The sequence below is a fragment of the Trachurus japonicus genome, chromosome 8, assembly GCF_045865225.1.
Source record: "Trachurus japonicus isolate A0001 chromosome 8, Traja_1.0".
Lineage (NCBI taxonomy): Eukaryota > Metazoa > Chordata > Actinopteri > Carangiformes > Carangidae > Trachurus > Trachurus japonicus.
This window is the reverse complement of record NC_140914.1, coordinates 1,141,071-1,157,081: the sequence shown is the minus strand read 5'-3', so window position 1 is coordinate 1,157,081 and position 16,011 is coordinate 1,141,071. Positions and strand designations below refer to the sequence as shown.

Genomic DNA, 16,011 nt, shown 5'->3' with positions numbered 1-16,011 from the left:
TTTTTCTACTTATTTCAAGTGAAAATTTGTTTGAAACAAGTGAAAATGATCTAAAAACAAGTTCATTTCTATTTTCTTATTTTAAGTGGAAAGAGATTAGTTTGGACTAGAAATGAGACATTTTAACGAGAAAGACAAATATTCTGGGAAAGATTTTGAGTTTTTGCAGTGCAGCGGTGAGTTCTCCTCCAGACTCACTGCAAAAACTTAAAATCTTTCCCAGAATATTTGTCTTTCTCGTTAAAATGTCCCATTTCTAGTCAAAACTAATGTCATTATATGTAAAATCACATTAAAAGCAGCTTGTTTTTAGACACTTTTTACTTCTTTCAAGCAGATTTTCACTTGAAATAAGTAGAAAAATCTGATAGTGGAGCAAGTTTTTCTTTCTTATTACAAACACAAAAAACTTACTTTCACTGGCAGATTTTTCTACTTATTTCAAGTGAAAATTAGTTTGAAACAAGTGAAAATGATCTAAAAACAAGTTCATTTTTAGGTGATGAGTCTTATTTTAAGTGGAAAGAGATTAGTTTTGACTAGAAATGAGACATTTTGACAAGAAATAAGACAAATATTCTTGGAAAGATTTTGAGTTTTTGCAGTACAGACATCCTCTATCCTTAGAGGAACAACAACAACAACAACAACAACAGCAGGTGTGTGTGGCGACGCTCACCCCTTCACGATGCTCGGCTGCTGATACCGCACACTGCAACACAACACAACACAAACAGGAAGTGGAGTCGGCGCTTTTATTCTGAAAAACCGTCACAGCACGAGGAGGCAAAACCAGGAACAGAGACGAAGGAACTCACTGGTCGAGGACGACGAGGGGGAAGTGACGAGTCCTGAAGACCGGCTCAGCAGCAGGCCTGCACACACACACACACACACACACACACAGAGAAACACACACACACACACACACACACACACACACACAGACACACACACAGGGGTTAAAGGGATAGTATCATTTTTTTTAAAGTGTGGTTGTATGATCTCCAAATAGCCCCTAAGTACTTTAATTGCAGTAGAAGACTCTCTGCACTCCTCCTGTTAGCAACGCCAGCCCATAATAGCCCTGCCCAGAGATTTACAACCATAGTGCGAAATACGGGGGGGTTTGGGGGGGTCGGACCCCCCTGATTAACCCCTTGAGACCCCCTGAAAGACTCAAAAGCAAAATCTGAGGGGGGTCTCAATCTTGTCAAAAAATAAATAATATAATATAATATAATAATTTTATTGTGGTCAATTAAATGTGTTTAAGATCACCATGTCCAGTATTCATAATTCAAAACATTTATTCGTTTAACATTAAGCTGAACCGTGTCACCTGCGCATTATGCAAATTAGCCATGTGCGCCAGCCCAGCGCAGGAGTCGAGCCCACTCGCTATCAGAACAGAGGATCCCGTTCCTCTCCACCCTCTGCCGAAGAAAGTGAAGTTGAGGCCGAGTGCTCTGAAGACGTAGCCGCAGCCCCTGCTGCTAGCACTGGTGATTGGCCGCTTTTCTTTTTCTTTCTTTTTTTTTTTTACACCTAAGCAGGTGGGGTAATGGAAATACCGCAACCCTTGGCTTGACATTAAGGCAGGAAAATAACTTGAGGTAAGAGGCTAGCCTGCTTCAGCATACTATGGCCTGAACCCCCAGTGGTGTTGTTTGGCCAGGCGCCTGTTGTGAGCTATTTGTCTGTGCTTTTTCAATTTTCATGATGGCCCGTTATACGAATGTGATTTGTGGATGTGTTCAATGCTGTGTTTAAACGTATTTGCTAGATGGATGGTTAGATAAGGCTACATGATCGGTCATAGTGCAGGCTGAGGATCTCGTGCACATAATTGCACGTCAGTCTCCGATCTCCAGATTTATACAGTTGGTTGTTATTCGAGTGCACGAGTTTGGTGTCTTTCATTCATTTTAATTATTGTATTTTATTTATTGTCTATTCGTTTCTGCATTGCCCTGATCACGCGCCAGTCTCCTATACCTGGCATTTATTCATTGTTCAAGTGCGCCAGTGTTGTGCCAATTATTGTCTTTTATTTATTGAATTATCGTCTATTTATTGTCAATTACTTTCTGCATTGTAGTGCACAACTTTGCCTCTCCTTTTTAGGCTATAGGCTAATTTTCTTGGCTTATTGTAATGTTATAGTCCTACTTTATAAAAAGAAAAAAAAAATAACGGTATTGCGCAACAATCGCGAGTTAGGGACCCCCCCGAATATTGATGGGTATTTCGCACACTGTTTACAACATACATTGTTGTGAACAGACCCAAAGAAACGGCCTATTTTCACGGCCTAAAAGAGGTTTTACCTGGAAAATAATACAGTTCCATTGTTCGCTATAATATAATTTTTTCAGGAAAAACACAGTTTTTATTTGGAGCTGTTTGTTTTGTTTTTTTAAACGTTTGTATGTATGTTTGTATTTATTTTAACTCTTTTTATCTATCTGACCTGGGCCGTGCACTGACCACATGACTTTAAGAACTATAAGAAAGTTCAACTTGAACTTGAACAGCTTGCAAAAACTATTCAGTCAAAAGATTTGTTTTTGCTTTAACCCTTTAAACACAGGTGAGAGAAGGGGGCGGAGCCTGAGTGACACGGACCCGTCAGACTGTGAGTCGTCCGTCTGCTCCAAGGTCCCGATGACTCTGCAACACACACACACACACACACACACAGACACACACACACACACGATAAGTTACAGGCTTTGTTAGTTTTAGATTCAATATGTGCAAAAAGGTCAATGTTCTCAATAAACAACCAGTCCGGCCCGGGACTTGTAGCTACCACTTTGTAACAGTGTAAATAAAGTGTAAATAAAGTTTGGCCCCCCCGGTCTAGAGATGAAAACTTTGTCTTGGACTTTGGAGTGAGTGATTGTGACAGAGGCATCAGGCTGGAGAACAATTACACATCACAGTCTAGTTCAGTCTAAACTCTCTGTGGCAGTGGATGTTTCAATGACGGCACAGATTTGGTATTTCAATGGCGTCCACCCAGTAAAACAATCCCCACTACACCACCGTGTGTGTGTGTGTGTGTGTGTGTGTGTGTGTGTGTGTGTGTGTGTGTGTGTGTGTGTGTGTGTGTGTGTGTGTGTGTGTGTGTGTTACCTGTAGAGCTGCAGGATGTAGCAGTACACGACTCTGGGGGTTTAAACACAAACACAGTGATTGATCAATAATCAATAATCCTCTGTGACATCACAATAGATTATTATTATTACTAAAACAACCTGCTGCATAACACACGTATCTACACACACACACACACACACACACACACACACACACACACACACACACACACACACACACACACACACACAGAGCTAAACCTCAACAACTTTAAACACATTTTCTGCTTCACACACTTTGTCATTGAAAATGTCACTTTATAAATTCACTGAACTGTATTTCTGTTTCTGTTTTTATTATTTCATTTCATGAGTATCAATCACCATGGAAACTCTACTCAATCTGACTTTTACATAATTATCAATATTTGTATTATCTATTGGATCATTTATTTAACCCTCTATGGTACGCTGCATCATGATGCCAGTGGGGGAAAAATGTTTGGAGTGTTTTTATGTCTCAAAATAGACTAAATAAACATCATCTAAAGACATTTAAAAAAATTATTTATTTTTGGAAGTTTTGGGATTTGTTTCCTGTAGCAACATTGTACCATTACGGTTCATCATCTACTGTATTAGAAACACCGACCAGTCTCTGTAGACTTTCACCTTCACTGGCCTCATCCTCATCCTCCTCATCATCATCATAACAGCCTGATGTTTACTTTACTGCATCCAAAATCACATTTATTAAGGATAAAAAACTAAATTATGATGAATTATATGTTTCTGAACATTATATTTACACCTAAACACACACTACCATAGTCTCATAATGTAATTTTGATTCCATAATGGTCCACTGTCGCCTCAAGGCAACACTGCAACTTTCTATAATGGTACGTTGTTGCTTTGGGGCAACAGGTGCATTTTAACAAGTTTCCATTATTTAATAAGTCAATAAATTGCATGGAACTATTAAAAATTAAACTTTACTAATCTATTAGTGTAAATATATTTTTTTCCAGATGAAAAAGGGCCAGGAAGTTACTGTATGTTTTCAGACTGTTTTAGTGGAGCAAAATGGCAAACCTGTTTCCTTTGAAAAAGTCTGTAAAAAAGGGTTTCAGTGGCTTCTTGAAAGTCATGTGATAAATTAAAGCATTGTTATTGGTTCTCTAAGGTCTCCTCTCTTTTTTAAAGTTTTACAGCATTAAATGGGATGAATGTGGAGATGTGACAGGCCAGAAAGTGGTGGCAACATGGTACCATAGAGGGTTAACTTTCAGACCTGTGACACTGTCAGAAGAACATGGAACCACCTGTTCATGCTGTTCCTATTTTTTTACTCAGATATGGAACAAAAGAATTTAAAGCTTTGAACAAGAATAATTCTGTAAGTGTGTTGAAGTATGTAAAGCTTGAAATATCAATAAACACATTTGTTCAAAAATAAATAAATGAATAAATTCACTGAACGCGTTTCTCTGCATGAGACACGACACTCTGACATGTTGGTGCCGTTCAGAATGACACTGTGAGCTGATTGGTTCAGAATGACACTGTGAGCTGATTGGTTCATATATAAAACAACTAGTAGAGCAGTCGACTAGACTGACAAATAGAATCGATCTTTTCTTTACAAACAAACCTGATAGAATATTCAACACATATCATTTCATTTCCTGCCTCTTGTCTCTGACCGACAGCATCTTTCTATAGTTGTAGGTTTACCAGACCATCTAGAGCGCCCCCCCCCCCCCCCAGTATTAATGTAATAATAACTAGTTGTAGGTTTACCAGACCAACTAGAGCGCCCCCCCCCCCCCCCCAGTATTAATGTAATAATAACTAGTTGTAGGTTTACCAGACCATCTAGAGCAGGGGGGTCAAACTCATTTTACTTCAGGGGCCACAAACAAACAGCACAACTGGATCTCAAGTGGGCCGGACCAGTAGAATAATAACCTAGATAAGCTAGAAATAAAAATAATAACTTTTCCCTTATGTTTACAGTAGGGCTGCACGATTATGGCCAAAATGATAATCACGATTATTTTTGTCAATATTGAAATCACGATTATTAATCACGATTATACATTATGTTAGATAAAACATGTTTTTATTGCACTTTCTGTTTGAAACAAACAATATGTGAACAAAGCTTTCAGTTCAAAATAAAACGTAAAATAAAAATAAATAATAAAATAAAATGTACCCAAGACAAAGGGCTATAGTGAAAAATAAATGCCATTGCAGAGTGCAGAGGTGTCATTCTGTACAGCAGCCCACAGATACTTGTGTAAAAAACAAAAAAATAAAACATAAATGTGGTAGAAGTAGCTGCTGATTCAACTCCTTTACTCAAATAAAAGTAAGAAAGTACAGGCTCTACAGGCGCTTGATTTGATGCAGCACAGCCCCTTTTTTAATATGTTCATATCGTGACGATCATCTTAATTTAATCGTGGCAGCCAAAATCCTGATCGGGATTAAAATTGGATTAATTGTGCAGCCCTAGTTTACAGTTACTGAACTATTCTTTTACAAAACATATTATGAACAATCTGAAATTCCTTGATAAAAATACACCTGCAATTTCAACAATATTATGCCTCTTCTGCCTTCTATGTCATTTTCACACTTGGCAGATTTATTCTGAGGGCCAGATTGGACCCCCTGACGGGCCGCAGGTTTGACACCCCAGATCTAAAGCCCCCCCCCCCCCCCGTATTAATGTAATAGAGAGGAATCAGCTACAGAACCTCAGCGACTGACTGGGAGGAAACACTCACATCAATCCACTGCTGTTCTTTATAAAACAAGGGACATGTTGAATAAGAAATGTCTGCATATTTTATATGATTCTCTTATATTTCCATATTTGACACACTGCGTTGAAGTTTGGGGAAATGTTTATAAAACAAACATAGACCCTATAATCAAACTTCAAAAAAGAGTCATTAGAGTAATAAACATTGTGAACCTTCCAACCCACTATTTCTAAGATCTGATGCATTAACATGTTCAGATATTGTGTTCCTAAAGACAATGGAAATCATTACAACAGCCTTCCAGTTTGTATCCTTCAGTTATTTAAATTAAGAAAAGGAAACTATCATTTAAGAGGGTTATTGATTTTTGAAATGTGTAAAGTTAGTGAGAACTAATATAAAATAGAAATGTGTTTCAGTCTCAGGAGTTAAAATGTGGAATAAGCTCAGTGATGAGTTGAAGACATGTAGTTCTTTGTTGAGTTTTAAGAAGCCTTGAAATGTAAAATAATGAAAAATGATAAAATACAGTAATGATGACTTTCATCTTATTATTCTGGACTGTTGAGATTCTAGGTCATTTAACTTCATAGAGTGTAAAGGAGGCAGATATACAGTAAGACTCGGGCTTCAGCCTGTTCCCTTTACGGTCACTGGAGGATATTTTCTTTTTGTGTGTGTGTGTGTGTGTGTGTGTGGTTGCAATTGTGTATAATATGTGCTGGCTAAACTGTTCACACAGAATGGCTGATTTTGATGTTGGTGTTGTATGACCGAAATAAACACATTTCAATTCAATTTAAAAACAACAACACAGACAGAAACCAGCAGCAACGTGATGCTGTAGAACACAAGCCTCAGTTTCCAGTAACAGGCCTGATAGGCTCCATGTTATGACCATAACTTGGAACTATTATGGGCTGTAGCCTGATACTCTGCACAGCACCACAGGTGCTGCTTCACAGTCAGGAATGTTCTCAACAGGTCTAACATTCACTGTCTTTGTATTACTGCACTTATTGTAACGGTATTCACATCTGTTCTCCTTCTGTATCTGACCAGGGACAGAGACTGACCAGCTGCAGCTACACGTCCTGTATCTGACCAGTAGCTGCAGCTACACGTCTTGTATCTGACCAGTAGCTGCAGCTACACGTCTTGTATCTGACCAGTAGCTGCAGCTACACGTCTTGTATCTGACCAGCAGCTGCAGCTACACGTCCTGTATCTGACCAGTAGCTGCAGCTACACGTCCTGTATCTGACCAGCAGCTGCAGCTACACGTCCTGTATCTGACCAGTAGCTGCAGCTACACGTCCTGTATCTGACCAGCAGCTGCAGCTACACGTCCTGTATCTGACCAGTAGCTGCAGCTACACGTCTTGTATCTGACCAGCTGCAGCTACACGTCCTGTATCTGACCAGTAGCTGCAGCTACACGTCTTGTATCTGACCAGTAGCTGCAGCTACACGTCTTGTATCTGACCAGTAGCTGCAGCTACACGTCTTGTATCTGACCAGTAGCTGCAGCTACACGTCCTGTATCTGACCAGCAGCTGCAGCTACACGTCTTGTATCTGACCAGTAGCTGCAGCTACACGTCCTGTATCTGACCAGTAGCTACAGCTACACGTCTTGTATCTGACCAGCAGCTGCAGCTACACGTCCTGTATCTGACCAGCAGCTGCAGCTACACGTCCTGTATCTGACCAGCAGCTGCAGCTACACGTCCTGTATCTGACCAGCAGCTGCAGCTACACGTCTTGTATCTGACCAGTAGCTGCAGCTACACGTCCTGTATCTGACCAGTAGCTGCAGCTACACGTCCTGTATCTGACCAGTAGCTGCAGCTACACGTCCTGTATCTGACCAGTAGCTGCAGCTACACGTCCTGTATCTGACCAGCAGCTGCAGCTACACGTCTTGTATCTGACCAGCAGCTGCAGCTACACGTCTTGTATCTGACCAGTAGCTGCAGCTACACGTCCTGTATCTGACCAGTAGCTGCAGCTACACGTCCTGTATCTGACCAGCAGCTGCAGCTACACGTCCTGTATCTGACCAGTAGCTGCAGCTACACGTCCTGTATCTGACCAGTAGCTGCAGCTACACGTCTTGTATCTGACCAGTAGCTACAGCTACACGTCTTGTATCTGACCAGTAGCTGCAGCTACACGTCTTGTATCTGACCAGTAGCTGCAGCTACACGTCTTGTATCTGACCAGTAGCTGCAGCTACACGTCTTGTATCTGACCAGTAGCTGCAGCTACACGTCTTGTATCTGACCAGTAGCTGCAGCTACACGTCTTGTATGCATCACATTTTTCATTCTTTGTGGCAACGTTGTATGTATCGTCCCTGTTAAATAAACATTAAAATAAATAAAACTTGTAAAAAAATAAATAAAAAGAGCTTATTGGGCTGTTTCTCTTCTTCGTTAGCACTTTTTGTCTCTGTTTTCATCTGATATCCACAGATCCATCTGTCACATCACCATAGTTGGTAACTTTTTATTTTTTTGTAACTGAGAACTACCATCGTTGGTATTACATCTGCCACTGTTGACACTTTCATGTTTTACTTATTACCACTTTTTTTATTACTATCAAACCTGTGAATAATCATGCTGCTATGAGCACTTTGCACTTTGTCCACCACACATAGTGTATGACGGTCAACATCGCTGCTATGAGCACTTTGCAGTTTACCTACCTCATACATGTTGTTGTCTAAAGGCGGGTTTACACTGTACGATTTTGCCACGATTTTCTCGTCCCAGACGAGTCGCAGCCTAATTTGCATAATCTTAGAGGGGTCGCGGGGTCGTGAGCATAATCGGGACGTATGGTTAGTGAGGCTCTGCGTCACGTCCCGACGTCCTAAAGACGAGTCGCCGACCTCCCGATTATTTTCTGACATGTCAGAAAATTTCTGGTTGTGACGGACAATGTATGGGGTCCTACGTCACGATTCTGCACATACGACAAGTTTTTACCATGACAGATTGTTTTAGCACAGAGCACAGAGCCTTTATGAACCTGAATGTGATGCTGAACCTCGTCAGATGGAGTTAGAACGGGCAGACAGAGAGAGGAGGGACAGGGGAGTGACCAGCTGAAGTTAGACCACAGCTGTGACAGACAGGGTGACCGGGTGATGATCAGTAATGCAGCGCAGTCCGTGATGGAAGATCAGCCCGACAAATGTACACACACTATCAATCAGCAATTGAGGACGATTATTTTTTCTTGCCGTTACAGTATAAAATAGCGAGCCTACACACCAGCCACTTCCACTGTGCTCTGATCAGTTCAGCTGACCTGATCAGCTGAACTTTTAAAGTGCAGGCCAGAGAGAGAACTAGCGAGGCTCCTCTGACAGCTGCAGGTGAGCCACAGGTGAACTACACGTCAGCTGGCTGGAGAGCGTCGCTCTCTCTCTCTCTCTCTCTCTCTCTCTCTCTCTCTCTCTCTCTCTGCAGCACCGGGCTTGGAGGTGATGCGCGCTGTCTGTGTGTGTGTTTGTCGGTCTGATCTTCCACATGGACTCTGCTATAGGAACCAACATCAGGAACCAATGTCAATTTGAGGTTTACAATCGAGCAATTATAGAGCAGCACAAATCTCAGCGGCATCGCAGGGTAATCGTGGTGGAGAGCAATCGTAGAACGACGTGCAATTAGTGAAGGTCTGAGACTGATCTGAGACGTAGGACTGAAGAGGGACGCTCGTGCAGTTTGAGATGTGAACAGACGAATAGTCGTGCAGTGTAAACCCGCCTTAAGTGTTGTCCATTGTCTAACTGTGTCTGTTTATGCCTCATCTTTGTATAGTAGCTTGTATTCTGTGTATTTTACTACTTTTATGTTATGTGTAGAGACTACAGATGGAAATGAGCTGGGAGCTAAATCTGGTGCAAACATCTTTACATTTTTTTCCTTAAATGATTAATGTAATTGCACATTGTCCCTTATTAAACTAATAAACTAAACTAAACTAAACTTATAATAAATCCCACAAATCTTCCTGTTAGTCAAAGACTGGCTCGGTGGCCTGTTAATTAATAGACAGTCTGCTCAGCTCAGTTGTGCAGCAGAACAGAGTTTCCATACGAAGCAGCAGGAGTAGTAACAGGTAAGTGGAGTTAAACATGACGTCATGTGTGTGTACAACCGATCGTTCATTAATGTGCATTGTCGTCAAATAGTCTACAGTCTACACAATAAATGAAATGAAACGAAGGTCAAGGAGTGTGTGTGTCTTTGTGTCTTTGTGTGTGTTTGTGCTGCTGCCTGATAGTTGTGTTTGCTTTGCTTTCTGTGCAGCTGAATGGAGATCTGGACCAGGATGTGGACCAGGATGTGGACTCACTGTCGCTGGCGACTGAGACGGAGTCAAAACCTCCAGACTGTCCCTTTAACGACAGGCCACTGGCAGCTCAAAGCCGTCTAGAGTCAGAGGAACCCTCTCAGAGGTCAGGGGTCAGGGGTCAGAGGTCAAGAACTATGAGACTTCGGCCCAGTTCCACTCCGACCCCTCAGGGACTCACTGACTTAGGCCAAGTCCCATTTCCCCCTTGGCCCTACCACTTCCCCCTACCCCTCCGTTAGGCGCGTTCACGTGTAGGGGTAGGGGTGTCCCAGTCCCCGTTAGGACAGAGGGGTAGGGGGAAGTGGTAGGGCTACATACCCCTCCAAACGGAGACTTTTCAGAGGCACACTCCAAACGGAGGGGTATGAAAAGTTTCCCAGAATGCATCTTGCGGCAGCCGGCAGCGGTGGCTGTAAAACGAAAAGCTGTTTTATTTCTCACTGTAGCGCTGTTATTACGTCACTTTATTAAGTTTTAATATTTTTTCTTGTGAGAAAGTAACTGTTTAGGCCCCAAATGTGCAGTTAGTTTACCCAGATGACGGCGGGTTAGAAGTTTGAGGCAGCAGCCGGTCTGCAGAGCTGCTCCACCGGACAAACTACGTCCTCGTCCCGGTCCCGCCGGGAGAGAAGGCGGTCGTTAATTCACTTACCCGCAGGTTTTTAGAGGTTTACCACCAGCATGTTAAATTCTTTTTAGCATTTAAATGTTGGTCTCATTGATGAAATCTGACAATTGTGGCAGTAGCATTAGTTATTTGGATGAAAAGTGAAGCTTCATGTACCAGACAGAGGAGCAGGCAGCGCTGCCTCTGGGCTCTGTGTACAGAAATCACCACATTTACATCAGTAAATAAATGTTTTACAATGAACCGATCAGTCTGCATTAAGTTTTATCTTATTTTATTAAGTTATATGGTACACGGCTACTTGATTTCTGGCAAAAGCTCGCCGCATCAGCTGACGTAAAAGCCAGTGAGACTACGTGATGACGTATGTGACTGTTGAAGGGGTGTCCCAATTCGGAGGGGTTGACTTTCTACCCCTACCCCTTGTAGCTCCGTTTCAAGGGGCGAGGGGGTAAAAAAGAGAAATGGGATTGGGCCTTGAACACACGTAGTCAGAGAGAGCTCCGCTGCCTCTTTATTGTTAATGGACAGGAGCAACAACCAAAAAAAAGAAAGAAAGAAAAAAAGAAGCAGTTTCCTGTCAGTGTTAACGTGCAGTTTGTGATTATTGATGATGATTTGATCAGATCTGATCCAGGAACAGTTTGTTTTGAGTCCGTCCACCTCACACACCTTGTGCGTGTTGAAAGTACGGTAAATTATCGGCCCAAGACCGGAGTCAACAACATGTTGTTGTCAAGGTAACGTGTGGTGAGAGTGGGTAAGTGCTGTTCCAGTCATGTTTACAGCATCTGGACCCTCACACACTCTCACACTCTGTCACTCTGGCTGTCTTTACACTGCACGGTTCAAGTGGCCCAATTCAGATTTTTTTACTCTCAAGTGGCTCAGATCGGATCTGTAACATGAATGTGTAAACAGGACAAATACGCATGGAATCGGATATTATAAGATCAGATTCAGGCCCCAGTTATATGTGGAAATAAATCAAATGGGATCTCTGCCAATGCGTCTGCAGTCTAAACAGACAGATCGGATCTTCCCTGGCAATGCGTGTCATACGTCATCAATGATAATATTAATTCACATGCCCACACGCTGCGCTGAACCTCTGTAGCCTGTGATTGACACGTGGGACTGACCTGGACTATTGACCTGGACTACCGTGGCCAGCTGTGGTCAGCTCTGCCCTACAACGGAAGAAAGGGTTAAAACTCCTCAGAGCAGTTCTGAGAAAAATTAGTTTAAAGTATTTTTGTTGTCCAGTCAACTGTATTGAACTTAGGATTCTGAAAATTGGTCAAATCCTTGATTTTGCGAGTAGTAGTCTAGCTGTGTAAAAATATTTTACTCAAACTTAACATTTGACCCTTATTCAGAGTTACCTCTGTCTGTCTGTGCATTAAGGCAAAATATAATCTGGCCATACAACGTAAGAAAGGGGAAACTACTATTGGTTCATAATGGCAGCAGCCTGTTGAACATCTATACACAGAGAGAAGAAGGTAACTAGTTACTGTGTTTTCACGTTATTTCACCACAGTTTTTGGGAGTTACTGTGAAAACCACCCACAAATATAAATATATCCCAAATAAGATAAAGTTGAGTCAAGATATTTATCCACATGATGTAGCAGAACCTTTAATGTCCCAAAAATGACAAAATCTAATTTTTGACAAAAAATGAGTTACCCCTTTCTTGTGTTGTAGGTCAGAGCTGTGGTCACTGTCACAGGAGTTACAGTGTTTCATCTCCGTGGTGTCCACGCGTCTGTTTTTTTCCCCTCACTAGTTCTTGTTTTCATAGGCCTACAGACAGTAACATTCATTTCTATGCGGATCGATACGAGGGCAAGCGAGGGAGCGCGAGATAAACACCAGATTTCAGGTTTTCCTACCGGCAAAAACTGAACCGAGCCGATAAGAAATCAAGAGAGGAAAAACAAACATTGTATACAAATGTGTGAGGCTGTCCCGACGTGTCCCGTCCTCACTACGTGAGCGACGGAGGATCGAACGGTGGCACAACGTCACCGTCACTGTCTCATCTCACAGCAGCTCCGCTCCACGCAGCCACTTCACTAACGTTATTTAGTAACGTTCACACTCTGAACACCAAACTCACCTTTGTTTAAAAATATTATTATATTATTACGTGACAATTTCCTGAAATCACTAGTTTATTTCCAGCGGGTCGTTTCATGTTGTTTCATGCAGCACAGCAGGTGTAAATGCAGATATCAGATCTGGGTCACTTCTGATACAACATGTAAACAGACCGTCAAAAAAATCAGATATAGGCAACAAATCAGAATTGGGCATCAAGGCCTGTAGAGTAAAGACAGCCTTAGAGCTGGTCTCAGGTCAGTCAGTGAGGGGTCAGGGCTTTAAGGAGGCTTCAGGGGGCGGACTGGAACTGGGGGAACCTGTTTGTAAAAATGGGATAAACTGCCTTGTCTTAGTACTACAGTAGTATTAGTAGTTCTGTACTATTAGTATTACAGTACCCCGTTGTAATACCAGCAGAGGGCAGTAGAGTACTCCATCACATACAGAATGAACAAAGTCAACTAGCCCACAGCTCCTCCTCCATGGCAACATTTAAAAACAAACTACTGTTAAAATTAACACAACATCACAACATGGTTTGACTCTTTAACTCTGTTTCCCAGCGCTCCATGTGTTTTTGTAGTTTTTCTTTTCTTTTCCCTTTTTAGTGTTAACTTGAACTTAATTCATCTGCACCAGTTCTCTTCTTTTGTCTTTGTCGCTTTCTTTTCTCACCTCTTTTTGTTTATTTATGTAGTGTTGTTATCATTACTACTACTTTTATTTCTACCACCAACATCTTCCCTGTATTTTTTTCCTATCTTTTTTATTTATTTAGTTATTTCTCTTCCTTGCACAAGGTTGATCAGATGTGATTATTATTTCTTGACTGTGCTTCAGTTCTGTGTTAGACCAAGGTGAGGTGGTGTTAGAAGCCTTTCAGCTTTCAGACCTCAGCTGCACATTTCTTTTATCGTATCTTTCTCACTAGTAAGAGAGATAAGAAGTCAATGTTTTGTTTTATTTTTCATGTGCAGATAAAAGCCCAGTAGAATCCTAGGGAGGGAACAGAAACAGCTGGGATGTATTTACCACGACAGAGTCCAACAGAAGGCACATCCCAGTCTCCCCCTGGCCAATGAATTTCAAAAACTCCCCTCAGGAAGGCGCTATAGAGCTGCCAAAACTACCAAAAATATTTTTAAGAAATCATTCATACCGCATGCAATCACAATATTATATTCATAAATGCATTTCAGGACTTTGGAGCTCTGTACATCACCTCTTTACTCTTTTATTCTTTTACTCTCTTGCTATGCTATTTACTGTGTGTTATTGTATTGTATTTTATGTGGTCTTATGCTACTGTAAGTGGTGAAGCCAAAGACACATTTCCACATTGTGGACAATAAAGATATTGAATTGAATAGAATTGAATTGAATAGAATTGTCTAAAAGTCTAAAAGTCTAAAAGTCTAAAAGTCTAAAAGTCAGTAGTAGTAGTAGTAGTAGTAGTAGTATTACTCACCCCAGCAGCAGCGTCAGCAGCAGAATCACTGTCACTACTTTTCCGTTCCAGAGCGGCATCGCAGATTCAGATCTAGATGGTTCAGGTTGTGGTTCAGGTTCAGGTTCAGGTCCTGGTCCTGGTCAGTCTGAGGAGGATCAGGAAGCTGCTGCTCTGTCCATAGAGAGAGAGGAGGGAGGGAGGGAGAGAGGGAGGGAGAGAGGGAGAAAGGAAGGAAATGGAGGGAGAGAGGGGAGGAGGAGGAGAAAGAAAAGAAGAAAAAGAAACTTTAGCACAAACTAAATAGGAAGTAAAAGCCGAGCTGATCCCAGAGCAGCAGCTGAACAGGACTGGATCTGCTGCTCATGATAAACCCATGTACTCTAATGTCTGGTTGCCATGCCGACCTGGTCAACCGCTCTGTTCCTCTTCTGTCCTGTTTTATCTTTCCTGGTTTGTCCTTTATTGTTGAAAACAACAACAACTGAACACTTAAAGGGGTGTTCTGCTCCTTTTGCACAAACTAAAATAGTTCCTGGGTGTCTTAAAGACACGTCTCAAAATACCCCAAAGATCAAACATCACAGCTCTGTTCATCCGGTCTGTTTCAGTGGCCCCTCCCTCTAAATGCAAATGAGCCACTCCCTCAGCATTGCGTTACCATGACGATGTCTACTACTAGTACCTACTAGGCTTGGGCGGTATCCACATTTTGATACCGTCAAACTTCCTCCACATTTTACCACGGTATACGGTATTACCGTGACTAATTAAAAATGATGACGTAAGTGTCATTACCAAACATTGGCTTGTGTCTTCACCATTCAGAAACTGAATACTAGGGCTAAACATTAGCAGACCAACATCTCATTGGTCGATTGGTCGCAGGAAAAAACAAACAACATTTGGAGCCCTGTCTTGTCAAAATAAAGTCAAAATCAATATGACCGAACTGTATATGAAAGGCTATAGGGCTTTTATTTTGAAGGGCCAGATACAGGAAGTCATGACACGCACTCGCTGTCAGTTTTTTTTTTTTTTTTTACACGGCACGGCAGGTCCGGTCCCTATTTTTTTTTCTTTTCTTGTCAAGAGCGATGTTGTTCCAGACGTTTCTGGTTTGGAGACGTATCACTGCTGTTTTCAACGATTAGCGGGACCCGTCCCACAGGCTCACCGGCGGTCTGTCCCTCACCGGCCGTCAGTCTCAGTGTCAGGGAGCAGAGACATGATAGTCCCCGCTGCAGTCACAGTCCCTCACCGCTCCATGCCGCGGACACCGCAGCAGCTCAGTCACCCTCATCTACTGTGTTTATTGGTGATAAACGGGCATAACGGTAAAACCTGACCATGACGGTATTGAAACTGATACCGTTGCTATTTTTAAATACCTGCAGTATACGGTATTACCGTAATACCGCCCAAGCCTAGTACCTACTGATTTGGCCAAAATGTAGTATGCAAACAAAAGCTTAGTCTGCAGTAGGCAAATTGCCAGATCTCCAGTCTGCATCTGACCAGTCTACATTGTGTAATGAAATGTGCCCATGACCTAGTCTCACCCTAACCAGAGATA

At 42.0% G+C, this 16,011-nt stretch overlaps 1 protein-coding gene across 1 annotated transcript in view; it reads right to left on the bottom strand.

The window, feature by feature from the left end:
- Positions 1 to 14,586, bottom strand: part of LOC146982256 (globoside alpha-1,3-N-acetylgalactosaminyltransferase 1-like) — a 31,204-nt gene extending 16,618 nt beyond the window's left edge. Inside the window, exons 1-5 of the mRNA XM_085785353.1 lie at positions 14,457 to 14,586; positions 3,142 to 3,174; positions 2,629 to 2,673; positions 819 to 875; positions 680 to 712 (exon numbers count right to left, since the gene is read on the bottom strand). Of these exons, the coding sequence (XP_085641479.1) occupies positions 680 to 712; positions 819 to 875; positions 2,629 to 2,673; positions 3,142 to 3,174; positions 14,457 to 14,515 (227 nt within the window). The 5' untranslated portion in view covers positions 14,516 to 14,586. The remainder of the gene's footprint in view (positions 1 to 679; positions 713 to 818; positions 876 to 2,628; positions 2,674 to 3,141; positions 3,175 to 14,456) is intronic.
- Between the last annotated feature and the right edge of the window lie 1,425 nt (positions 14,587 to 16,011).